Here is a 27,999-nt window from a genome sequence, read left to right as displayed (position 1 = left end):
ACTGAAGCTATGTATTTATAGGCAGAGACCTTCAGACTGAAACGAGAGGAAGACAAGAAAGAAGAATCCGAGAGAGAGAGAGTAGAGTAGAAGTAGCAAGAAGTTTATATATGTTTAAGAGAAAGGAATAAGAAGCTGCAAACTGAGAAGGCTTGTGGTGTTAACCAATAGCATGTTATGTATGGAGGTATTGATCCCTATATTTTATATCCTTCTCATTCTTAGATTACTCACTGTTATTCAAATTAGTTTTTGAGCAGATTCTTATTTTGATCACATATAAAGAGATTTAGCTTTAAGTATATAGGGTTTATGGCTGTTATGGTATACTGTACCGTTGGTGGGTTCAAATACCAATAATATCGGGTTCTGTATATTTTGGGATTGTGCGATAAGGAAGGAAGAGAAAGGAAAGTTTTCCTATAATAAATACATCTATTGAGATTTGTTTGGCTAAAGTGCTCTTACTGTTGTTAATTCAGGATTATGGTTTTGTTCTTTGGTTATTGAATGCAGAAATGAATGTGGAAAATAAGAAGAGAACATCGAATTCCACAAGGTATGACCGGTGTGGTTGGTTGGTACATGGAGCTAAGTTGTAGTATGACTAGCTTTGGACTCCATGTAGGGGAAATAAGGTAGACCTTTACACAAATTGATTTTATTAAATTTCGTAAAGTGCTATAATATTCTTGATCTTTTTGGTTGATTTATATGATTGAGTTTAATTCGCTAATTGCTTCAGTTAAGTGTTTACTTGTTATTGGTTATGAAATTATTGCTGGAATGCTATTCGTTGAGAATATACTACGAAATATGTGAAAGATAAAATGACATCATTTGTGCATCATTCATATTGATGTGGTTGGAATTTCAATGTTCAAATTGGAAGTATGGAAATGAGGGTGGTTGGAAATGATCTTTTGTGTAGTTGAATCTATTCATTGTGAAACCAGTTCCAGGCGAGCCTGATGTGCACAGTAGAATAGGATATCGACGAGAATTGTCGATGTGGGTGATTTGAGCTGGAGATCAATGAATTAGATAAGATGACTAGCAAAAGGGGTTTATGAACTTGGGATATCATATGGGGGTTAGTTTCTATAATAGAACATTCGAACCACCTCTGCAGGGGTAAAATGCAAGGTATGGGACGTGCAGGTTCGCGTGTTTTATTTTATAAATTAACGGGGGTAACTGAAGAGGTTGCATGGCATTCATGCATCGTTATAATTGCTGTTTTGAGATTTGGCTATATGATTTCATGATACTTAATTTACTACTGTCAATTTACTGTGTGTCCTTACTGAGCTGTTGAAGCTCATCCCTTTATTATTATGCACGTTTATGAACTAGACATTCAAGAGAATAGGCAAGACGAGATCAGATTAGATTGGAAAAATAGAAAGTTTATTCATCTCTTTACTATAGGTTGTAAAGAATTCTTGATTTGTTTGATAATCATGAATTATTTTTAATAAGAGGAGTTTATTTTCCAACCCGTGTAAATTTTTATTTATTTATTGAGCTTTTAACTCACGTTTCGGATTCGGGTTCGAGTTTTTATTACCGACTCCGGGTCCGAGGCATGACATATGGCTATAATATTGAATGCAAGGTTTTGTTCTTTGGTTATTGAATGCAGAAATGAATGTGGAAAATAAGAAGAGAACATCGAATTCCACAAGGTATGACCGGTGTGGTTGGTTGGTACATGGAGCTAAGTTGTAGTATGACTAGCTTTGGACTCCAGGTAGTGGAAATAAGGCAGACCTTTACACAAATTGATTTTATTAAATTTCGTAAAGTGCTATAATATTCTTGATCTTTTTGGTTGATTTATATGATTGAGTTTAATTCGCTAATTGCTTCAGTTAAGTGTTTACTTGTTATTGGTTATGGAATTATTGCTGGAATGCTATTCGTTGAGAATATACTATGAAATATGTGAAAGATAAAATGACATCATTTGTGCATCATTCATATTGATGTGGTTGGAATTTCAGTGTTCAAATTGGAAGTATGGAAATGAGGGTAGTTGGAAAGGATCTTTTGTGTAGTTGAATCTATTCATTGTGAAACCAGTTCCAGGCGAGCCCGATGTGCACAGTAGAATAGGATATCGACGAGAATTGTCGATGTGGGTGATTTGGGCTGGAGATCAATGAATTAGATAAGATGACTAGCAAAAAGGGTTTATGAACTTGGGATATCATATGGGGGTTAGTTTCTATAATAGAACATTCGAACCACCTATGTAGGGGTAAAATGCAAGGTATGGGACATGCAGGTTCGCGTGTTTTATTTTATAAATTAACGGGGGTAACTGAAGAGGTTGCATGGCATTCATGCATCGTTATAATTGTTGTTTTGAGATTTGGCTATATGATTTCATGATACTTAATTTAATACTGTCAATTTATTGTGATAAGGTTATGTCCCTACTGAGCTGTTGAAGCTCATCCCTTTATTATTATGCACGTTTATGAACTAGACATTCAAGAGAATAGGCAAGGCGAGATCGGATTAGATTGGAAAAATAGAAAGTTTATTCATCTCTTTACTGTAGGTTGTAAAGAATTCTTGATTTGTTTGATAATCATGAATTATTTTTAATAAGAGGAGTTTATTTTCCAACCCTTGTAAATTTGTATTTATTTATTGAGCTTTTAACTCACGTTTCAGATTCAGGTTCGAGTTTTTATTACCGACTCCGGGTCCGGGGCGTGACATATGGCTATATAAGGAATTGCATAGCTATTATTTTCATTGAGTTCAATTGCATATATTCTCTAAATTCTATCAATACAATCTCTCTGGTTGCTCTCTATCATTTTCCTCTTCCTCTGTACCAATTATTCATATTTTACAATGTAGTTAACATGGTATCAGAGCTGCTAGACTCACGCCATGGATTCTGGTGGTTTCTCTCTTCGCAGTAGTTTACATTTTTTTTCCTAGTTTAGTTTCTCTTCAAATTTTCATTAAATTTTCGATGCTTCCGCGAGCTTGGGTTGATTTTTTCCCGATTGTTGCGATTGTTGGGTTGATTGTTCTGGTTTGGAGATTTCTCCACCGACGCGGTCACCACCTCCAAGAACTGAGGCTTTTCACCGCCGTTCATCTTCTGGGTACTCATACGCGCGTTCAGATCTTACGCAGCAGTCATCGCTGACTCACAGCAGCTGGACAAAATCATAAGATCAGAGCTTTCTCCCTTCTGAGGTGCATTGGCAGAAGAAAACATGAGAGATATTTGCTTTGAAGTCTGCGATGTGGTTCTCCATGCTGATGTCATCCACAATGGTGGTGGCCAAAATATATGGTGCGGTATTATGAATCACATCTGATCACTATGTACTAGGGACATTTGGTTGATTAGGTCTGAAATCTTGTGAATTTAGAGCCGTCTTCGATATGGTTCTTTCTTCTTGGTGGTCTGCTCAAATCACTTTCTGAATTTTTTGGTGGTGTCTGTTTATTTGGGAGCTCTTCTGTGTTCTTTGGCTCAAGATTGAAGTTCTTATCAGGTTCTTGATTTCTGGTTTTCACAGTGCACATAATCTGTTTGATTAAATGTTTCAGTAAGAAAATGTTCGCTATTTTGTCAATTAGTAAGGTCGATAGCCAAAGAGTGGTATATTGAATTTACACTCCGCTTGTTCATCTTTCTTGTGAGTCTTTTCTGGGATATTAGTGTGATATTTGGGATATTTGGATTCAAGATTGGTCATTGCTTCAAGATCAGTGTTTGTGATTAGTTGGGATATTTGGCTTGGTGCTATGACTACACCTGCTTCGCTTGCTGTTGTGAATTTCTGCGATTCTGTATCTGTGATCTAGGGGGTTTGGTGATTGAAGAAGGAGTTGTTTTTTTTTTGTTTTTGTAATTCTTGAAGATTTGTGATGAAATTTGTTGTTGTTTCTGGGTCTCAGGAATGTCAATCTCCTTGGTTGATTTGATTTCTTGGAGTGTCATTCTCCTTGGTTAATTTTGGTGTTAGTATTTGGGAAGATTTAGGAAGCTATCAGGAGTGTCAATCTCCTTGGTTGGTTTGGTTTCTTGGAGTGTGATTCTCCTTAGTTGATTTGATTTCTTGGAGTGTCATTCTCCTTGGTTAATTTTGGTGTTAGTATCTGGGAAGATATAGGAAGCTATCAAGAGTGTCAATCTCCTTGGTTGATTTGGTTTCTTGGAGTGTCATTCTCTTTGGTTGATTTGGTTTCTTGGGAATCATTCTCCTTAGTTGATTTAGTGCCAGTCTCTGTAAAGTTTTAGTTAGTTCAAGATATTTTTTGCTCCAACTCCTCTGTAGATGACAAAGACTTTAATCGATTAGGATTAGAAACTGTATTGTGCAGAGCATTTTCAGCAGTAACATAAATTTCAGCAAGCCTCATGGGTTGATCAATTGAGCTCTCAGAAATTCCTGGTAAAGAGTTAGGATTATATAAGAGATTGGAAAGAATGGAGTTTCTTGTGGTTTCCCCGGAATTTTTATCAGCAGGCATGAATATCTTTTGGTAAACTGTTCTCAGGCTTCTTATCTTTACGGCTGTGAATCCATTATGTCGTAGACCTTCAAGGTTTAAACCACGAAGCACAGCTCTTTCTCCCGCAACCATCATGTACTTTGGAACATCCTGTGCGATCACAGAGCCACCACTAATAAATGAGAAAGAGCCAACATGGCAGAATTGATGAACGACAACAGCCCCTGCAGTGTGAGCATAATTTTCCTCCACAACATGGCCTGCCAGCAATGTATTATTTACAAAAATGATGTTGTTTCCGATCTTGCAATCGTGGGCAATATGACAAGATCCCATGATAAGATTGGTATTCCCAACAGCTGTTATATCACTCGACTTCGAAGATCAGTGGATCGAAGTTTAGTTTCTTGCATTATACAAGAGAAGTTGCAGGAGTGATCGATGAAGAAGAAGAAGGTGGGTGTGGAGAGAAGAAGAGCTTTCTTGTGGCGCAATTTTCGAGGGGAGAGGCGGTAATTGCACCCGGTGGTATTCATCTGTTTAGGGTTTTCTGCAGTGTTCTTGAAGCATTGCAGACATCTTGGTCTTGCAGTTCCAGATTAGTTTTAGAGCTCTAGCTAGTTCAAACTTCACTTGGCTACACCAAGTTTAGTTTAAGGGAGGAGTAATAACAGAAATGTTTAGTAATAACAGAAATGCCACATGACACTATTTCAATAAGGAGTTTGTTAGTATAGTTAGAAGGATATTATTATAATTAGGAATGGCTATATAATGAATTGTATAGCTATTATTTTCATTGAGTTCAATTGTATACATTCTCTGAATTCTATCAATACAATCTCTCTGGTTGCTCCCTATCATTTTCCTCTTCCTATGTACCAATTATTCATCTTTTACAATGTAGTTAACAAAAGTCACGTCCTGAACTCTGTTATATTGTAAATGGATCATAACCCAGCTCTTGCAATCTGAGTGACTGCCCATCAGTCGCCTCCGGGCAGGGCCAGCCCGGAGTATTGAGGGCCCTATGCAAAACTTAGATGTAGGACCTTTATTTTATTTTTTTTAATGTTATATTTCTTTATTATATATATTTTTAATTTTTTCATATATAAAACTAAAATATTACAAGTTACTGCAACAAAAATAAGTTGTTTGATCAGCCAGGTGTTTTTTCTTACTTTTTGTTATCTCTTGTTTACAAATTTGCAAAAGCTTAAAATACAACAAAACAATATCATTGGGATTTGAACCCAGCACATGGGCTATAAGAAAGAAGAGCTAAATCGCTTGCGCTAGAACCACAGATAAGATTGTTTTTTGCATCTAATTATTTATATGCATATGTATCATGTAATGAAAATTTAGAGGTCCTTTTAAATCGGGACTCTGTGCGGTGGCACCTGTTGCACACCCTCAAGTCGGTTCTGCCTCCGGGTCGGTGCTACTCAACTTTTCTACGGAAAATAATTTCCTCATATTTTGTAGCTGTTAGAATTCAAAATGAAGAAAACATTGTTTGATTGTTATAATGCCTTACATATACAATCCAAAACAACCAAGTAAAGGGGGAAAAAAAATGAAAAAAAAAAAAAACCAAGTAAAGGGAAGTTAAATATTACATCGACCTCGACGAATCGTTTCAAAACGACATCAGAAAATTTCAAGAGAGATCGTAAGACTACAGCCACGCCGCAAAAGCTGCCTCCGAATGTAAACTTCCCCGGAAGAAGGTCTTCAGAGGGTATTTTGACTTTATTATCTGCTTTTTATTTCAAATTGAATTCGGAAATTCGCATGTAAATTGAAAGGATTAATAGGAGAACGTACCGTACGTCTACAGAATAGCTACTCTCTGACAGGGAATAGATCTACATGCCATTAGCACAACAACCGTGTACGCAACAAGAGCTAAAGAAACCAAACAGATGAAAGCGCGTCTCTGATACATTTTCCCAGCATCGCTCCTCAACATCTCCGCCGGCTGCGGCTGCGGCTGCTCCAACTGCTCAACGTGATCCGAGGAAGAGAAAATCACAATCTGGAGGTGAACCAAATCTTGCTTAAGAAAATTGATCTCGTGATAACGCTGCGTGCGCTCCCATTTCGTCACGAAACTCTTGAAGGGGATGGCGAAGACAACGCAAATCAGACACGAGAGGCTGAACGGCGCCCACCAGAACTCGCAGGACATGCGGCTAACAGATTGGAATATGAGGATTTGGAGGTAGATATAAGATCCGACCAACAGCATCGCCGTTTTTTCCAGACGCCTTACTGTTTGCTCTTGTTTTTCGCCGACGCCTTCCAGTTTCTTCCATGCGTTCTCCGCCTTGTCCAGTTCTTGACGGCGGATTATTCTTCTGTTTGGTGCGATGAGCGACGAATCATGGCAGTCCATAGTTAAAATTGATGATGTATTCCAGCAAAGAGGTTATCCTGCTGCTGGGTAGGATAAATATATGGTTGTTCAGGAGAAGGTTCGACGCTTGACCCCAAAGTGTAAAGGAAAGAACCCTGTATCATTTCATTAGAGTTACGGAGTCCGATAAACTTCTTGGTGTAAGATTCGTTCCTAAGTTCTTTTTTTTTTTTAGGAGTCTATAGACTTTTTGAGGAAGTTTCCTTATCATTTCTCAAAAGTTCGACACGATTCTATAAATAAAAGTAAAGGTTGGGACAAGTTCCACGAAGTGGACAACCCGTCAGCTGTACTCCATTAATATATATATATATATATATATATTGTAAACCTTCTTAGAATAAGTATGATTGTGTAAATCCTAGATTAGATTTGATTTTAGTTATCCTTTCCTATTACAACTTGTATTACTTGGAGGAGAAGAAATATCTTCTCTCCCTTTACTACTATAAATAAAGGCACAATGTAGGAGGGATAACAACAAACACATTCCCCTACAATTCTACAAACACACATCTCCCTTCTCTCTCCCACTGCCGCCGACCCTCTCTATTTTGTTAGATAAAAATAGACCACAACACGTTATCAACATGCTCCTACCGCTGCGCTTAGGAATCTGACGTTGGAGATTTTTTTCTGCATCAAACCAGTTCATCCATATCATCACGCAATCATGTTCTTTCCAAACAATGGCTTTTAACTCGATATTTTGCAAGCCCTGATAGCATGAACATTCACCATAATGCATGACCCAACTTTACGTTTAACGTATTTTAGATTCTACATAAATTGTGTATGCTTCATAACCAAAATTGCTACAATTATGTGAATTTGATATTTGCCATGAATTGAATCTTACATATGTACATCCATTGAAACTATTATTTGCATATACATCAACGTAAATATGTGATTCATTAGAATTATACATGCATATAATATAATTGAATTAAAAATAAAAATAAAATAAAAAATTTGCGATTGGGGAATTAGGGTTATGTTCGAACCCGTGCACTTGCACCATGCAAGCCACAAGCCACCAGGCCCGCAGCCTGCGATGGCCCAACTCATCCCCCATGCTTTCCCGAGCCGAGAACCAATCCTGGAGCCACGGCTCCAGGCCCAACACCCAGACCCGACGCCCAGAAGGCGTCGCCACCCATGAAATCGTCAACCAACATGGCCTGCAGCCATGCCCAGTTACCCCCGACGACCTGCAGTCGTCCCCGACGAATTTTTGTCTGAAAATTCGATTTTTTTTTTAAATTACAATCGAATTTCTAGGGTTTTACAATGAATATCGAGATTTTTTCAAATCTCCGTTCACCCTCATGGTCACCATGACTCAAATCGAGTCTTAAACAACACCCCGACCGACGCCAGAAGCGCCAGGTCCGGTGTTCTTCTCCGGCGACACACACCCAGCACTCGTTGGGGTGTTTGATCCCAAAAACCCGAGCCCTAGTGGGCTCCTGTCCCTCGGCTTGCATCAGCGCCCTTTGGGCTTGCTGCTGCTCTGAGATGTCACGGCCCAGCCCGTGAGGGAAAAGAAAAAGAAAAAAAAAACAACAAAAAAATTTTTTGGCTCGCCTGAATGGACCCGTGAGAAAAAAAAAAGAAATTTTTTTTAGGGCTGCACACAGCAGCCCATTCCCCTTACCCATGTCTCCCCGTGAGCTTCATGTGCCACCTGTGGGCTTTGCCTATATTTTTAGGCCCCGAGATTTTATTATTTAATATTTTTAAATAATATGGGTTTTTATATTTTCACCCACACTTTAATTTGGCCCCGAAGACCAAATAAATTAATTCAATTATCATTATACAATATTTTTGCATATATTTGTTGCATATTTGTTTGCATATATATTTGTGTTTGCCTGCAGGAATATATGAACCTGAAGTTCATAATTACTTTGAAACCTGAAGTTTCTTACAAACATGCCTTGTTTGAAAACCTGAAGTTTTCTCTTAAACATATCACCCATGAAAACCCAAAGTTTTTCATGCAAAATTAAACCAATACATGTCTATTAGAACCTATATGTTCTACTCCTATGTGAATGGATTGATTTTTCTCCATTACACTAACCACATCTTGTCCATCTATTTGTGATAGGAACATGTCGAATTTGAACAAACTCGACTTCACCGCTTTGGAGGTCTCTGGAAGGAACTACCTCAAGTGGGTTCAAGATGTGAAGCTCCACCTCACTTCCAAGAACTTGCGTTCTGCTATTGAAGAAGCAACAACTGAACCTGTTGGCGAAGCTGAAAAAGCCATTACTATGATCTTCATCCGAAGACATATTCATGACGCTCTGCAAACTGAGTACCTTGCTGAGGAGGATCCACGTGCATTATGGGTCGCTTTGGCTGATCGTTTCGATCACCAAAAGGACATATTCATGCCTGAAGCTAGACACGATTGGCCGCACTTGCGCTTCCAAGACTTTAAGTCTGTGAATGAATATAATTCTGAAGTTTGTCGAATCCGATCACTTCTCAAGTTTTGCAATGAAACTTTGACTGAAGAGGATCTCCTGGAGAAGACATACTCGACCTTCTTTGCTTCTAATATTGTCCTGCAGCAACAATATAGAGCTAAGAAGTTCACTAAGTTCTCGGATTTGATCTCTGTTTTACTTCTTGCTGAAAAGCAGAACCAGCGGTTGATGAAGAATCATCAAGCTCGACCTACTGGGGCTACTGCTGTGCCTGAAGCACATTATAGCACTAATCAGCACCCAAAACGCCAAAAGAGGCGTGGTAAGGGCGGCCAGAAGCCATCCCACCAAGGTCAACAGAGTCAAGGCTCATCCAAGGGAGGAAACAAAGCCTAGAAGCGCCCAAACCTCGCCCCTAAGGCCCTGAACTTCAAGAATAAGGGCAATGCACTTACCACAATGAATGACGATATGTGCTATCGTTGTGGTTCAAATGACCATTGGTCCCGTATTTGCCGTGCTCCCAAGAAGGTTGTAGATAAATATCATTCTCGTCGTAAGAAGTTTGAATCAAACTTCATGCAAGTGGACGAACCAGAGACTACAAAGATGGAGGTTTCTGACTTTCAGGAGGATACCACTCCTATGGAAGATTAGAATCTTAGACATAGACTTTTTTTTAGTTGAAATAAGACAATTGGGGCCAAATTCCACATAGTGGCCGCACCCCACCTTGTTTTTTGGTTGATTTTGAACAATTTTCCTTCATGTTTTGGATTATTAGTTTCGCGATTTATTTTGGATATTCAGTTTTAATCCTTGAATAAATGAAATTATTTTGAATTGATACTTGTTTTTATAAACTTTTATGCATGTGACCAATTCAAATTAATTTTTCATTCTAGGTATGACTAGTGAGAAAGTTAGTTGTCTGGCAGATAGTGCAACCACGCATACTGTTTTGCGTGAACGCATCTATTTCACTAACTTCGTACCTAAGAATGCACCTTTGACAACCCTCTCAGGCCCATCCAACCTGATAGAAGGATACGGTAAGGCACGTATAATGTTGTCCAATGGTACAATCTTGACCATTGTTGAGGCACTCTATTCTCCACGTTCCGGAAGAACGTTACTAAGTTTCAAGGACATTAGAGATAACAATTACCACGCTGAAATCCACGTAGAAAGCGGAGTTGAATTTCTGTGCGTAACTTCTTACGAATATGGCCAGAAGCGTATTCTAGAGAAGATGAAGCGTAACCCGAGTGGTCTGTATACTACGACCATACGCCCCATCGAATGCCACTATGTGGCCGGCCCTACCACAGGGACCACGCACGAAATTACACTTTGGCATGATCGTTTGGGACATCCTGGACGAATAGTGATGCGCCGTATCTTCAAAACTTCACACGGGCATCCACTAACCCGAAGCTTAGGTTCGATCCGTGAAATCGCATGTCAAACATGTTCTATGGGAAAGCTTATTACTAAGCCTTCTTATGACAAGATTCGTTCGAATCCTCCCATTTTTCTACAACGGATTCAGGGGGACATTTGTGGACCGATTCAACCTCCCTGCGGACCATTTAGATATTTTATGGTTTTGGTTGACGCTTCTACATGTTGGTCACACGTGTGCTTGTTGTCCACAAGGAACGCTGCATTCTCCAAACTGTTGGCTCAGGTTATCAAGCTCAGGGCTCACCACCCTGATTATCCGATCAAATCTATTCGATTGGATAATGCTGGAGAATTCACATCTAAAACTTTTGATGACTATTGCATGTCGGTTAGGGTTGAAGTTGAACATCTTTTACCCTATGTTCACACCCAGAATGGCCTGGCAGAGGCTTTCATTAAGCGTTTACAAATGATTGCTCGATCATTGGTCATACGTACCAAGCTCCCGATCGTTGCTTGGGGTCATGCAATATTGCACGCAGCAAAGTTGGTCCACCTGAGGCCTGTTGCGACACAACCATTTAGTGCCCTTCAGTTGGTCACCGGATGCGAACTCGACATATCGCATCTGCGCGTTTTTGGTTGTACGGTCTATGTGCCGATTTCGCCGCCCTTACGTACAAAAATGGGGCCTCAGCGAAGGATGGGAATCTATGTCGGATATGATTCTCCTTCGATTATTCGTTACTTAGAACCTTTGATAGACGATCTGTTTACCGCTCGTTTTGCGGATTGTCACTTCTATGAGACAGTCTTCTCGCCGTTAGGGGGAGATAAGAACGTCAACATTCCGAATGAACGACGTGAATTATTGTGGACGACTCCCACTTTGTCTCATTTAGATCCCCGCACCGCTCAGTCTGAAGCTGAAGTGCAACGCATATTAGATCTCCAGAGCATAGCTCAGAGCATGCCAGATGCTTTCACCGATCTAGCGCGCGTGACAAGATCACATATTCCAGCTGCGAATACGCTTGCAAAGATAGATGTACCAAATTTACGACGGACTACCCTCCTGGAAGCCCGGGACGCCAATTCTGGTGATCCACGTACATTAGCGGCTAGCCAATCATCTGCCCCTACACAAAAGTGTGGCAGACCCCTTGGTTCAAAGGATTCACACCCCCGGAAGAGGAAAACCACGGCACAAGGTCCTGAAGAGCCTACCGTGAATCCGACTATCGCTTACTCATTTTACCCAACTCATGAGAAAATTCTAGATTATGGAAGCGTTCTTGAAGAGACGAATCCTCCTCGCGAGAATCGTGAGATTTCGGTCTATTATGCTAGCTTAGATGATGTGTGGTGTAGAAATGAGATGATTGTCGACGATGCATTAGCATTTGCAGTAGCTACTGAGATCATGTTGAGCGATGACATTGAATCGCGTTCCGTTGATGAATGTCGACGTAGAGCTGATTGGTCAAACTGGAAACAAGCAATCCAAGTCGAACTTGATTCACTTGCGAAACGTAAGGTGTTTGGACCTGTAGTTCCTACTCCTCTACATATGAAGCCCGTTGGCTACAAGTGGGTTTTCGTTCGGAAGCGTAATGAGAAGAACGAAATTGTGCGTTACAAAGCTCATCTTGTAGCACAAGGTTTCTCACAACGCCCCGAGATTGACTATGACGAAACTTACTCACCCGTTATAGATGTGATTACTTTTCAATACCTTATCAGTTTGGTAGTTTCCGAAAAACTGGATATGCAGCTGATGGACGTAGTAACTGCGTATCTCTATGGGGATCTTGATACAGAAATTTATATGAAAGTTCCCGAATGACTTACATTGACTGGTTCAAATATTTCCAAACCCCGGAACACGCTCTCAATTTGGCTGAGGCGTTCACTATACGGTTTGAAACAATCCGGAAGAATGTGGTATAACCGTCTGAGTGAGTATTTGACTAGTCAGGGATATGTGAACAACGAACTATGCCCTTGTGTGTTCATTAAGAAGTCACATTCCGGATTTGCGATTGTTGCAGTATATGTCGATGACATAAATCTCATCGGAACTCCTGAAGAGCTCGCGAGAACTGCTTCGCACCTGAAGTCGGAATTTGAGATGAAAGATCTAGGAAAGACTCGATACTGTCTCGGTCTCGAGATAGAGCATTGTTCGGATGGAATCTTAGTACATCAATCGAACTACACCCAGAAGGTGTTGCGCCGTTTTAATGAGGATAAAGCGAAGTCTTCGAGTACTCCTATGGTCGTTCGTACGCTAGATGCAAAGCGAGATCCCTTCTGTCTGAATGAGGATGATGAAAAGATTTTGGAGCCTGAAGTTCCTTATCTAAGTGCGATAGGCGCTTTATTGTACTTAGCTCAATGCATTAGACCCGACATCTCCTTCGCTGTTAATCTTTTGGCAAGATACAACAATGCACCAACACGCAGACATTGGACTGGCGTGAAAGACATCTTCCGTTACCTTAAAGGTACTACGGATTTGGGCTTATTCTATCCCTACGAATCCTCGAGTGATGCTGCACCCTATGCTCATCGGGTTGATTCTCGCCTTGTTGGTTATGCCAATGCTGGATACTTATCTGATCCGCACAAGGCGCGTTCTCAAACGGGTTATGTCTTTACCGTTGGAGGCACCGCAATATCTTGGAGGTCAACTAAACAGACCTTAGTTGCCACTTCGTCTAACCATGCTGAAATTCTCGCCTTACATGAAGCAACTCGGGAATGCTTTTGGTTGAGAGCAGTAATGGGCCATATTCGAAGCTCATGTGATCTTCATCCCGCCGTTAATGCCCTGACGACGATTTTTGAAGACAACGCAGCTTGCATCGAACAGCTCAAGAAGGGTTACATCAAAGGAGACAACACCAAGCATATTACGCCGAAGTTCTTCTTTACACATCAACAACAAGAGCATCAAAAGATTGAAGTCACGCAAATCCGATCACAAGACAATCTGGCCGACCTCTTCACCAAATCATTACCGAAGGCGACGTTTCAGAAGCTTGTTCATGGAATTGGTATGCGTAAACTTTCTGAGTTGTAACTTTGCTATTTCTCTTTGGAATTATGTCAAACTCAGGGGGAGTATCTTCTGGATACTTGCTTGATCTTAATGTACTCTTTTTCCCTACGATTAGGAGCATTTTTCCCACTGGGTTTTTGCTACCTAACTAGGTTTTAACGAGGCACCCACCTTGGGCTGGTCGTATCCCTGATGACGTCCTGTAGACGTTTCTTTTGACTTTGCATTTCTCACGCATTTTTCCTTAGACTATGGATTTTGTTCTTACTTGGGTTTTTGCCATAGCCTTAGGGTTTTTTTAGTGAGACTTACTACTTATGCAAGTTCCTACCTTATTGAGAATAAGCGTTGTTCCTTGGAATCAGTGCCGACGAGTCGACTTCCTCAACTTCTGCATGATGCTAAATCTACCTTAAGTATTTGCACACTCAAGGGGGAGTGTTGTAAACATTCCTAGAATAAGTATGATTGTGTAAATCCTAGATTAGATTTGATTCTAGTTATCCTTTCCTATTACAACTTGTATTACTTGGAGGAGAAGGAATATCTTCTCTCCCTTTACTACTATAAATAAAGGCACAATGTAGGAGGGATAACAACACACACATTCCCCTACAATTATACAAACACACATCTCTCTTCTCTCTCCCACTGCCGCCGGCCCTCTCTATTTTGTTAGATAAAAATAGACCACAACAATATATATATATATAAGAACAAAAAAAGGGCATATTTACCGATTTATCTTTCGAATTTGATTAAAGTTGCTATTTTTTTTTAAACTTTAATTGTAACCGATTATTCCATTAAACTTTTACAATTAGTCAATTTTCTTTTTAAACTTTAATTTTGACAATTACCTCTTGAAGTTTTATAAAGAGCCAATTTCCTCATAGCGTTAGATTTTAAAAAAATTCATGTAATTTTGCTTCTATCTTAATCACGGAAACAACGCATGACAACTGTATGAGGAAAAATAAATAGAAAATTGAAAGAAAAATTTTAAAATCTAAGGTTAATGGGAAAATTGGCTATTTATAAAATTCAAGGGGTAATCAACTAAAAGTAAAATTTACGGTAAAATTTGACTAACCATACAAGTTAGATGGATAATCGGCCAAAATTAATTTTCAAAACAAATTGGTAATTCGTTACAAGTTCAAAGCCAAAATTCGTCTATACACTTCGCCAAATAAATAAAACTAAATTAAGAGGGCTGCTAATGCAGAAAAGATATTTAATTATTTTTACACCAAACAATAAACTTTTCTCCCCTAAACTCTCATATTTTCCTCTGAATAATCAAGTAAATAAAATAATATTTGAACCCGAGTACGTTTAGAATGTGTTTGTTTGACTTCACTAAATTTTACTAGACTAGATTAAATTAAGAGTTAGTTAATCCCGCATTTGTTACACATATGGACTTAACTTTAATGAAATTAAGTAAAACTTGCCTAGACTAAGTCACTCACGAAAGGGTTTTAACGAGACCCCCAAAATCAACTGGATTGCTAAGACCGTATGTTTCCCTTTTCTTTCGCCTTGCTGCTTCGCACCATCACATCTACTTCCTTGTGTCTTTCTTTCGTTTTCCTTTTTAGTTTCGCTTAGGCCATCTCCAACCGAAGGGTCCAGAGGGTCAGAGGGCCGAAAACCATCTTCAATCGAGGGCTAAGCTAAAGGACTCGTGGGCCCCACGGGACAAAAAAAGGCCAAAGGGCAAATCGGCTGGCCCAACCCAGTCATCAAGCCAGCCCCAGGCCACAAATTTGAATGCAACGGCTAGCTGACATCAACTAGCCGTTATATTTGGATTTTTTTTTTACAATCTAAAAAAAAATTATATTTTTTTTACCTATAACTTCCTAAGCCATTAAACAACATTAAATAACATTAAAAAGTATAAAAATTATACAACATAAAAAAAAAAACATTTAGCAACATGAAACTTAAACAACATTTTTAAAAACATTTGACAACATAAAACTTAAACGCCTACTCCATGCTTTTTTTGTCCCAAAGATGTGCAACAAGATCCTGTTGTAGGTACTTGTTTGTGGCATGGGAACGTATCATCTTATAGCCTCATGTACTCATGTAAAGAGATACTACCAATTCTTGGATTCAAAGGCAAATTAAGCCCATCATATATTTTTGCACAAGTCCTTCTTGACCTATTTGGATCATCTTGGTCGTCATCAGACTCTCCATCAATATACCCATCTCGCTCATCCTCCACAATCATGTTGTGTCATATGATGCAAGACATCATAATGGAGTCCAATTTTTCTCAACTCCACCCTTTTGCTGGTTCCTTGATGATCTTCCACTGTGCTTGTAGAATACCGAAAGTTCTCTCAACATCCTTCCGATATGCCTCTTGTTGTAAGGTAAACCACTTTTCAGCATCATTCGCAGGATTTGGAATTGCTTGGACAAGTGTCGCATGTGGAGCCAAAAATAATCATAAGGCGACACATGGATTTTTGGTAAAAATGACAAAATTACCCTCTAGGCACATTGGATTTCCTACGCACGAGCAGTGGACAATCATTCTTCAATCAAGCCAAAAGTGCCCAAAATAGGTAACAAATTCAAAATTATTCCATCCATCCTCATCCTATATTCTCCATAAGGTATTTATTCCATAACCTTCAAAACTTTCCATATAAATTGAGTTAATTGACTAATTAATGGATTTATTACCTAATTAATCCATTAATTGCCAATTAAATTACCCATATCACACAAAAATACCCCAAACGGCCAGCCACCTTTTCTCTAAAGGGGACTGACCATTCCCTATATATATCACCCCATTTTCTCTAAAAAAAAGGATAGTTTCACACTCTTCCAAAAACTCTCTAAACACTTCTCTCTAAATTCTAACTTTGACATCGGAGGTTCTTCGGCAAAAGCCCCCCCCATTCATCGTGGGTGCGTGAGGCTCTTGGCCTTGACCTAAGGTGCTATTTGTTTTGTAGGTGCAATTTTGTCCAAGAACAAGGAGGAAGAAATTTGCATCTATAAATTGGTGTTTTCATTGAGAGTTGAGTTCCACACTCGTAGAAGATTCTTGCATCCAAGGTTTTCTATTTTCTTGTTCATTTGTAGATTTTTCGTACGTTCTTATTTTTAGAATTTTTTATTTCCAAAAATTCTTTGATAAAACGTAAAAGAGAAGTACAATAGCTAGAAATTTAGAAAATTCAACAAGTGAAAATTCCAATATTCAAGAGATGGGATCGCGGCGATCCACAAGGCTAAATGTGACAATAAGTGGAGTGGCACCACCACCACAAGTTTCCACCATGGGAACCACCGCGGCGGTCACCACCACGACCCGAGCCGTCCCATCTAGGCAAGCCCAAGTCAAGTCACTCCATGGCCAACGCGAACCCAACACATTACCAAGCCCAGCCCAAACCTCGCACCTGTGTGCATCACACGCCGAGCAACCTACTCTCGTGGCCCAGCCTGCTCCCGTAGCCCAGCATACTCCCGACGAGCAACCCACTCTCGTGGCCCAGCCTGCACCCGTGGCCTTCCAAGCAGCCCAAATCGATCCAAGATTAGTTCAACCGTTCCGGCTCCAAATTTCCGGACCGACAATCGAACTGGGAGCATTTTCACCATATTTTTATGCCGATTTGACATTTCCCAACTCAAATCTCACGCCCGGAGTCTACCACATTTCCATTGCTCAATGAGACGCATTCCTTCCAAGCTATTCCAACCCAAATGGAGAAAAACACTTATCTCAACAAGTCATAGAGTTGACGAACGCCCTCGCACAGTAGACGACCTTAGTGAACCAGCTCTTGCAGCGCATCGAGATGCAACGTGCCCTAGACGAGGTGTCCCGAAATAGGACAAGGGCAGACAAATAACCTCTTTAGCAGCGTCTCGGTAAGCAGCCACTCGACCAGCTACAAACCGAGCATTCGAGCAGTGTACATTCATGATTGGGCCCCCGAAATAGCGTATATTCTCGTCTTAGCACGCGGAGGAACGTGCACTCCGGAGCGTGCACTCTCGACTAGGCCCACGGACGAGCGTACATTCACGGTTGAGGTCACACTCTGTTAGTCAACATGAGCAACCTTCCAGGCGAAGTGTTCATTTGCAGCTAAACCCGCAAGGAGCATCATCCACCCCACATCAGAGTAGGCAGCACGACGGACGGAGAGAATCAGTCATTCAATCCGGCTCAAGTTCAATCGGCAGCCTGCGAAGAACTCGCTCGCCTACTACGAACACACCACACGCACCTCATCTGAGGCAAAAACAAGCCAAACACATGGAAAAGCAGCCTAGACCAGCAAGTCGAGGCTGGGGGCAGCCGAGAGCTCCGCTACCCCAACAAAGGCAAATTCAGGAAGAAGTAGAGAGACTATTGACCAAGCGATTGCATAATTTCCAACGCAATGAGGTCACCGACGAGGCACTACGATGGAACATGACCAACATAAGCAGGTCACCCTTCACGGATGAGATCAAGCAGGCATAGCCTCTACACGAATTCAGCATGCCATATTTCACATCTTTCAAAGAAGATGAAGACCCAGAGAGACACTTAAATTACTACCGAAACACAATGATCCTCTATCGATACAACGACGATCTCATGTGCAAGATATTCACCATCACTCTACAAGGTGAGGCGCAAGATTGGTTCTACACCCTGCTGCCACAATCTATCAGAAGGTTTGACGAACTTTCTTTGGTTTTCACCAAAGAATATTCATCCTATCGCTCGATCAAAAAGAAGTTCGACCATTTGTTCAACGTCAAGAAGAACCCAAAAAAGTCGCTTTGTGACTATGTGAAGAGGTTCAAAGCAAATAAGGCAAAGATAGTCGGATGCAACGACTTGATAGCTAGAGCAGCCTTCCAAAAAGGACTTCCAGCAGACTACCCACTATTCAGAAAATTAATCATGAAATAAGATCTAACTCTACCATTATTCGGAAAATTAATCATGAAATAAGATCTAACTATAGCAGACTCTTTCGCTCTGGTAGAGAAGCATGCACTTTGGGACGAGGCTCGCAGATGCACATTCAATGACTTGAAGAAGTACCTGACATCACATCTCTACTATCCAAACCGGAAGCAGCGGATGACTTATTCACATGTATGACGGTATCTAAAACAGTAATAAGTTCTATCATCATACGAGAAAAGCTGGGGGCTCGACTACCTGTATTCCACAATTCACAAGCTCTCCTCGATGCTATCAGTAATTCAAAAGCTAACTTTGGCGATAGTTGTTGCAACTCGGAAGCTCAAGTTTTATCTTCAAACGCAGGCAGTCATCCTCATGACACATTATTCCGCCCAATCCAGACGCACGGCGATAAAGGCGTAGACCCTGTCGAATGCAAAGTTTTCTGACAAATGCAACAACTCGGCCCAAAAGACACGCCAAGGGCAGACGAACACTGGAAGGACACACTCGAAAGCAAGTTTTGTCTTCGTCACCCCAAAAGATTCTACACAGGAGCAACATGTACCGGCAATTGAGCACTATTTCATGCTGCGTGTCACACGGCCCTAGCCGATCCTTGCTCTATAATTTAGTTTTAGAGTGGTCCAATATCGGCAGTTGAGCATCTCCTGCTACGTGTAACATGGCCCCAACTTCACGGCTCCCTACTGCGCATTCATGCATAGCCTAGGCGATGCAACAGAGCGACCCAATGACGCTCCGGAGGCAGCCGAGCACGCCCTAGCCATGCCTGCTTTTCCTGATGGAAACTTCTATCATTTACACGTCGACGGCATATCCAACTACAAAGGCTCAAAAGCAGGCATGGTCCTTGTCACCCTAGATGGTTCGATGCTTGAGCAAGCGATTACTCTAAGCTTCAAGGCATCCAACAACGAAGCAAAGTACGAAGCCCTACTAGTAGGCCTCCGAATGGAAAAAGACTTGGTGGTGAAAAAGCTCGTAATTTATTCTGATTCCCAACTAATCACTAGCCGGCCTAGGTTCCGCCTTCGACCACCAACTCAAATGCTTTATTCCGGTGAAGTATCTAGACGGGCCAAGTATAGAGGCGAAACCAACAGCATAAGTGTCACAGGTTAGTACAACTCCAAACTGGCAAGATTCCATTGTAGACTACTTGGTCAATGACACATTCCCTACGAAAAGATTGGAGTCTAGGAAGCTCTAAATCAAGGCAGCACGCTACTACATTTGGAACAATATTCTCATCCGAAGATCCTACATCGGACCACATCTCTGCTGCCTAATGTCTCCCGATGACTTGAAGGTTCTAAGCTTAATCCATGAAGGCATTTGTGGAAATTACTCCGGAGGTTGATCCTTAGCACAGAAGACTCTTAACGTAGGCTACTGCTGGCCTACCATGCACCGAGATGCTAAGGAGTTAGTACCAAAGTACGACCGTTGCCAACGCTACAAGCAAGTACCAGTACTACCTGCCAACGAGCTATACCCGCAGACGAATCCTTGGCTGCTCATGCAGTGGGAAATCGACCTGGTATGACCTATGCCGTCTGCTACTAAGGCAGAGGCATGATGATCGTGGCAACCGACTACTTCACCAAATAGGTAGAACAAAGCCCAAGACAAATACTACTCAGACGGACATAGAGCACTTCATATGAAGGAACATCATTCACCGATTTGGCATCCCTCAGTCGATCACCGACAATGGCCAGCAATTCATGGGCAAAGACATGGAAAAGTTCTTCCAAAAGTATGGCATCAAGCAGCACATGTCCACGCCGAGATATCCTCAAGGCAATAGGCGGGCCGAAGTATCCAACAAGATGATCCTCGACTGCCTCAATAAATCCTTTACCAACAAGAAGGGAAAATGGCCAGACGAACTCCCCGGATGTCTATGGGCATATTTCACCACCAAAAGACGAGCAACCGGTGAGACTCCTTTCTCTTTGGCATTTGGTTCAGAAGCAATCATTCATCCTAATGTCATCAAGCCAAGTATCATCGCTCTACTACCAAGCGTTGAGCAGAACAGTAAGGAGATGGCCACAAGCTTAGATCTGGCAAAGGAGAAACGTGAGCAGACCATCACCTGCATCGCAACCTACAAGCAGCAGTTCTTCTCCAGCTACAACAAAAGGGCCAAGATCCTGCAGTTTCAGCCCGAAGATCTAGTCCTAAGAAAAGCCTTCATCACTACCCACAGAGAAGGCTCCAAAAAGATGGATCCTATCTGGAAAGGTCCGTACAAGATCAGCAGAGTAGGCGGCAAGATTAATTACACCCTCGCCACCATGAAACGACAAAAAGATTGAAAAGCAATGGAGCACCTACAATCTGAGGAAGTACCATATGTGACATCCCACTACATCAAAGCCAGAAGACTCAAACAGCTCGACGGGCACCACCACCTCACAAGCCGAGGACTATCCAGTTGTTATACAGTTCCTACTTTACAGCTATGTTCTCGTTTCTTTCACTCATTTTTCAATGAGGAATTTAGAAGTAATCACAACTTGGCTCGGCTGCATGCTTACAATAATTGCTCACTCCTACACTTCAAAAGAAGACTGCGCCCTTCTTAGAGACTCATCGCAGGAATTACGCCCCCTGAGGGACCAACCATCATCTTCAATGCGAGAGGGTAAACCAATTCCCCGACACCCACATGGGTCAGCTCTCCAAGACGGGATGATAAACTTTACACTCCGAATATCCAGACGTGGATGAGCCTGGCTGCCTTAGTATAACTAGATGCACAATGGTTTACGCCGGGATTTCTAGAAGTAGCCACAATGGTCTTTTTCAAGGCTTACCTGACTGAAGGATTTTGAGTCTCTTGGCCTAATCCGCGGGGAACCGGGCCCTAGAGACGGAGGGGGCACATTACGCAGTATGCCCTACAGACGGCTGCCTTGGAACCCTAAAGCTGCTACCGAGTGCACCAAGGTAGCCTACGATTTTTGGAAGACTGCCTACGGCTTGCCCTTTGAGCAGTAAAAACCACGCTAGACTTATATAACCGCACATTCTTATGAAAGGGTAAACAAGCTAGCGTGCATATACGAAGTTTTATCCACTATTGACATGCTACGTAGTCGATAAGCTTCACCTCTACCAAGCGCGAAACAACCTACACCAAGTCCTAAAGTGTTGTGATACTTGCTGTGCAACCTACGGAATTGGAGAAAGCCAAGGTTAACAGCCTAGTGGTTACGCGGACTTGTCTGCTTCTGTAAGTAAGGCATCCGGTTGCCAACCCTATGGCTAACAACTTTTCAAAGTTCTACACTAACACCTACAGCTGTATAAGCTACGCGGGCTTGTCTGCTTATAGAAAAGTAGAACGTCTGCCACTGGTCTATAAAGTCTAAAGGTTAGGGCATGAACAAAAGAAGTGAAGAGGAAGGAAAACGAATGAAGCATGTTTATAAACAACTAGCAAAGGTCGAAGGAGTTCAAGCAAAACAAGAGCGACAAGAAAAAACAAAGAAAATCCTAAAGGTTACCTAGAAGACTACACTTCAGCAACTTGGACATCCCACGACTACTCAGTCGTCACACCTTCAGCAGCCGCGACGCTCTTAACAGCGGCATTATCCAGCGTTTCACCCCCGGCTTCCCTAGCCTGGGCACCTACTTCTTCAACTACTTCACCAATGGAAGCCTCAAAAGTAAAAGCAAGCAAGTCTTCAGAAGAAATAGAGAAGGTCTCGAAACCTCGAGCCCATCCTTTTCACCCTTCAGCTCTATAGCTCATTCACTTCCTTCTTTAAACTTTCGTTGATCTTCAGTTCACCTTGAAGTTCCAACACTTGGGGTTCAAGCCTATCGACAATTCTCTGGAAGTAGATCACTTGATTATAAGTAGCAATCAACTCTTCATCTTTTGCATAAGCAGCAAATCGAAGCTCAGAAATTGCAAACTCAAGATCTTAAATCTGAGGTATGTAACACCCAATCTCCTTCTCCGCACTTACATACTTAACTTGGATCACGTCAAGCTTAGTCTTCAAGTCAACAATATCTTGGCGAGCGGTCTCAAGCTGCAGAGAAGTGGGGACAGAAATATTATACCCCTTCAAAGTAATGAGCTCAGAATCCAACCTCTTGATCTCATCGGTCGAGGAATAAGCTTCAGTTGCCATAGTCTTCGGCACCTCCTTGGCAACCTTGCTATATCTACATCATAGCAAGCAAAGTAGTCATTCTATATTGGGTCGTATGCTTCGCAAAGGAACTTAGGTAAACAAACCTTTCTAAACGCCATCAACAAACTTGGCACAAGCAGATTTGGTTTCAAGAGCACACAGATTTCAGCAGCCTCCCCAGAAGCAAGCTTAATGGATTTCTCACAGCTACCTACGCGAGCAGTCTCCTTCTTCCCAGCAGGCGAATCAGTCTCAGCAGCAGAAGAAGTGGGCCTTAGTGCGACTTTAGCAGCAGAGTCCACCTTATCGCTCTTCATAATAGCAAGCCTCTCCAAAGATGAACCGGACTTGGCTCCCAACGGACGTCTTGGTACAGACTTCGGCATTAGGGGCATAATATAACCTTTACGCTGAGCAATCCTATCAGCAATTGTACAAGCCATTCTCGACATGGCAGGCGCCACATGCTCAAATCTAGCAGCCTAATTTTTCTTCCCATTGAAAGAAGTCATGTCAATCACAAGCCTCTCGACAGGAGGCGGACCCTTACGAGCAGCGGATGAAGTTTTTAATTTTTTCTTAACCAACATCTCTCGAGCAGACGGGGAAGGTCTCTTCTTTCCATCTTCATTCACAGTAGGCTTTACGACAGCGATCAGACGAGCCAAAGTATCCGCCGTGATCCTCTTTACCTTATCTCTCGGAAGCAACCCACATTTCTCCCAGCGAATAGAACTAAGCAGCTAACGCTACCCACGGTACTCAACAGGGGAACTCAACCCATACTGGCTTTTTCCTCATTTTTTTTTCTCTCAGACCAGCAGGCAGAATGCCTGTATGCCCAACATTCCAGCAACCCATGAGGCTCATGACCTCCTCATCTCTCTCAATCGCCAGCATGGCCCCGTCAAGTCCAAGAGCCCAAAGGACATAATCCATGGCCTCAGCCACAGCCGCACAAGCTGCCATCAGCTCTAGACAAGCCAAGCAGTGGTCCCTGCCACAAACACCTCTTTGGCCCATGCCGAGCCGACTTCTGGCCCCTGCCAGTCGACGTGCCGTACCACCCTGACAGCTATCTCGCGACATCACTATCCAAGAAGAAGACAAGGAAAATTAAAATTTTCTTACCTCGGTAGGGCACGGAAAAGACAAAGAAAGCAATGAAAGACGATCATTTGCACGAATAAGATGTAAAAGATTGCTAGATGAGGGGGAACAAATATCCTCTAAGCTCTCTCTCTCTCTTGTAGGGTAGAATAAATTGCTCTTCAAAGTTGATTTAATAACCCACTTAAGATGGACTTAAATAGGCTTTGAGAGAAATTTATTTCCCTTTCCTAGAAGGATCTAATTTCATATTAAAGAGAGAATCTACATCAAAATAGGAAGTAGTCCTAAGTTTCCTATAGCAAGAAGATCTCTACACCTGCTGCCCTTTCCTACGAGCAGCCCAGTAGGTGTGGGGGCATTTGTGGAGCAAAAAATAATCACAAGGCGACATGTGGATTTTTGATGAAAATGACAAAATTACCCTCGAGGCACACCGGATTTCCTACGTGCGAGCAGTGGACAATCATTCTTCAATCAAGCCAAAAGTGCCCAAAATAGGTAACAAATTCAAAATTATTTCATCCATCCTCATCCTATATTCTCCATAAGGTATTTATTCCATAACCTTCAAAACATTCCATATAAATTGAGTTAATTGGCTAATTAATGGATTTATTACCTAATTCATCCATTAATTGCCAATTAAACCACCCATCTCACACAAAAATACCCTAAAGGGTCGGCCACCTTTTCTCCAAAAGGGATCGGCCATGCCCTATATATGTCACCCCATTTTCTCTAAAAATGAGAGTTCCACACTCTTGCAAAACTCCCAAAAACTCTCAAAACACTTTTCTCTCTAAATTCTAACTTTGGCATCGAAGGTTCTTTGACCAAAGCTCCCCATTCATCGTGGGCACGTGAGGCTCTTGGCCTTAACCTAATGTGTTATTTGTTTTGTAGGTGTAATTTTGTCCAAGAACAAGGAGGAAGAAATTTGTATCCACATCGCCCACTTTGGGTAGATGTCATATGCCAAGTAATACCTCATATTGTATTGACGCTCATTAATGTAGTAGTCAAGTTGAGGTGATATACCTTCCATCAGGTTATTGAAGAGGGGTGAATGCCCAAGAACTGTAATGTCATTTTGGGATCTAGGGACTCCAAAGAAAGAATGTCAGATTCATGTGTCATACAAGGCAACTGCCTCTAACACAACAGTTGGCTTTCTCAACCTTCTGCTAAAGCCTCATTGCCATCCGGTGGGACAGTTCTTCCAAACTCAAGAGTATAAAATGTAATTTACCCTAGGTTAAATGTATACAAAGTGTTCACACTATCAAATCTTCGGTTTCTTTCAAAAAAAAAAAAAGGGTTAAACTACCACTTTGCTCTTGAACGATCACTTAATTTTTAATTTCTCCTTAAACTTTTTAATTGGAAAATTAAGGACTTCAATTAATTTTTTTGGTCGATTTCCTCTTGCTGTTAGTTTTTCATAGATTTATCTAAATTAACGCTAACTCTTGTCACGTGCACACCACGTGACTCTTCTTGGTGGACAAGGACGTCGCTTTGCTAGACCTTCAGATACAAAAGTTATAGAATCAAACATATTTACATAGGTTTATATTTTAGAAATCTAAGGTTTTCAATTATTTTAAAAAATAAAGCGATCGAACTACCTTCATATGTTGTACACATGCTTCCATTTAACAGAAATTTGGATGGAATGAATGAAAAATTAACAGCAGGGGGCAAATCAACCAAAAAAAAATAGTTTAAATCTTTAATTTTCCAATTAAAAAGTTCAGAGAGAAATCGAAAGTTAAGTGATAGTTTAGGGCGCAAATCTGCAGTTTACTAAAAAAAATCAAATGTTAGGTTAAAGTTGTAAATCAAATTTTGTAAATATATGGGTAACACCATGTAGACTAAATAAATGTATGTTAATGCTATTGAGATTAAATTTATAAACTAAATTTTGTAAAGTATATTGACATAAAAGTTGATAATTAAATTATTATTTAAGTGTTGTAAAATATTTATTTCTTATTAGTAATACATTATTTAATTTGAAATTTTAATTTACGTAAACATTACCCTAAATGTATTAAAACGTGTTCACACTATGAAATATTGGGTTAAATGTATTAAATATTAAGTGTTCACACTATGAAATTCCTACATTTTAAATAGCGAGCATTTTTGCACATTACCTTCAATCAAGGTATTAAATATCGATGATATCGGAAATATCGGTAGTCCAAAAACACGGAAATATCGATGGAAATATCGGGATATTATCGATATCGATAAAAATAATATGGAAACCACCGAAATTATAAGAAAAACTTGGAAATTTTTATTGAAACTTTGCAAGATGTTTATTTAGTCAATTATCTATTAGTTTATCACAAAAAATTGGAAGGAAATGCATTGCATGATGGATTTAACATTATCAAGTTGATTATATAGCGAGCTGGCAAACATTGTGAGTGTAGAAAATATGTAGTAATTAATGAAAGAAGTTTAAACACACCATAATCATTTATATATAATGAATTAGTACAATATTTTACACTTTATACATTGCATAATATTAACAATTTAATGCTCATTTGTACAACTAAATATATGCAACTCGACAAGATTTAGACATGAGTGAGTGAGAAACAAAAAAAAGAGGGGCACTTAAGATCTAAGAGAGGAATTTTAGGAGAATTTAGACATAGTCATGAAGAAATGAATCACAAAAAGATAGATATGCGAGATTAGAAATGCAACACGTGAGGGATTTGCAAATGACTGCTTAAAATGAGTCATTAACAAATTTCTTTTACATATCTTTGTAATGTTCATGTGATACATTTCTAATTCCTCCTATTTAACTTTGTGCGACAGATTTCTTCTTCATTTGCCTAAAATGCATGCCTTGTAGTTTGGGAGTCTCTCACCCAAACATACATGTAATATTGGGTGTGGTAACTATTTGTAATAACTTTTTATAGTGGAAATTCAACTTCCTTTAATATGCAAGCATATATGCTCCAGATCCATGAAGAAAACTAAGGTTTCAACCCCAAAATTAATTGGCAATAAGAGTTATGACACAACTCCTAATAAACTTTGTGAGGAATTTCTTAATTAACTCTCCGATTTGGAACTTTTCTTACATCCATGCAGTAAGATGAGGAAAAAAGAACGTTGCTTCTAGTAGTTATCCCACATCAGCCGTGCAATAGAACTGAGCAAGCAAATAGGTCTATAAAAGCTAGTTTGCATCCCACATCGGCCGTGCAATAGAAGTGAGCAAGCAAACAGGTTTATAAAAGCCACATTCCAAAGCTGACGAAGGCATTCTTTTCTCGGTCTTTTGGCTAAGATCAAATGTGGTATATGTTCTTGTTAGTTTAATATTTTCAGTATTTTAAGTATTTTTGAAGTATTTCATGATATTATCGGTAATATCGCGATATTATTTTGAGGAAAACTTCTTGGATACCTGTTAAAATATCGGTAAAGCAAAAAACCGATAATATCGACGAAATATCGCCGATATTATCGGCATTTAAGACCTTGCCTTCAATTATGCCGTATGCTCACCATTACCTTCAAAACTTGACATCTGTCCACAAACCTAACCATAGTTAAATCATATTTTTTTTCAATTATTTCTGTATCATTACGAGAAGAGAGAAACACAATTTGAAAGCCATTTTTCTTGTAAAAGAAAAGAAAATTAACGGATCAATAAAACCAACCTCCCAGATTCCGAGATTTTAAATTCCATTTTACGGTTCTGAAATTTCTAGAGAGCGAAAGCCAACTATTCGATAGAGAGAGACATCAATCAAATCAGTGAGTGAGATCGGAAGAAGAAGCTTACGAGCCTAAAACATCAAAAACCCAATTCCCAGATTTTGAGATCTCAAATTCCAGTTTTTAGGTTCTGAAATTTCTAGAGAGAT

At 40.5% G+C, this 27,999-nt stretch overlaps 1 protein-coding gene, 1 long non-coding RNA gene and 1 pseudogene across 2 annotated transcripts; 2 read left to right on the top strand and 1 right to left on the bottom strand.

The window, feature by feature from the left end:
• Positions 1 to 12: 12 nt before the first annotated feature.
• Positions 13 to 27,904, top strand: LOC126604350 (uncharacterized). The gene is made up of 4 exons (XR_007616578.1): positions 13 to 187; positions 517 to 638; positions 1,646 to 2,194; positions 27,895 to 27,904. It is a non-coding gene; the product is annotated as an uncharacterized LOC126604350 (long non-coding RNA).
• LOC126604345 (uncharacterized) lies at positions 6,002 to 7,104 on the bottom strand. The gene has a single exon (XM_050271564.1). The coding sequence runs from the start codon at positions 6,896 to 6,898 to the stop codon at positions 6,335 to 6,337; it is 564 nt and encodes a 187-aa protein (XP_050127521.1). The 5' UTR covers positions 6,899 to 7,104; the 3' UTR covers positions 6,002 to 6,334.
• On the top strand, positions 27,389 to 27,566 carry LOC126606069 (U2 spliceosomal RNA; annotated as a pseudogene).
• Positions 27,905 to 27,999: the final 95 nt, after the last annotated feature.

Source organism: Malus sylvestris, chromosome 15 (assembly GCF_916048215.2).
Source record: "Malus sylvestris chromosome 15, drMalSylv7.2, whole genome shotgun sequence".
NCBI classification, from domain to species: Eukaryota; Viridiplantae; Streptophyta; class Magnoliopsida; order Rosales; family Rosaceae; genus Malus; species Malus sylvestris.
Note: the sequence above shows the minus strand (reverse complement) of the source record. Positions and strands in the feature narration are given on the sequence as shown.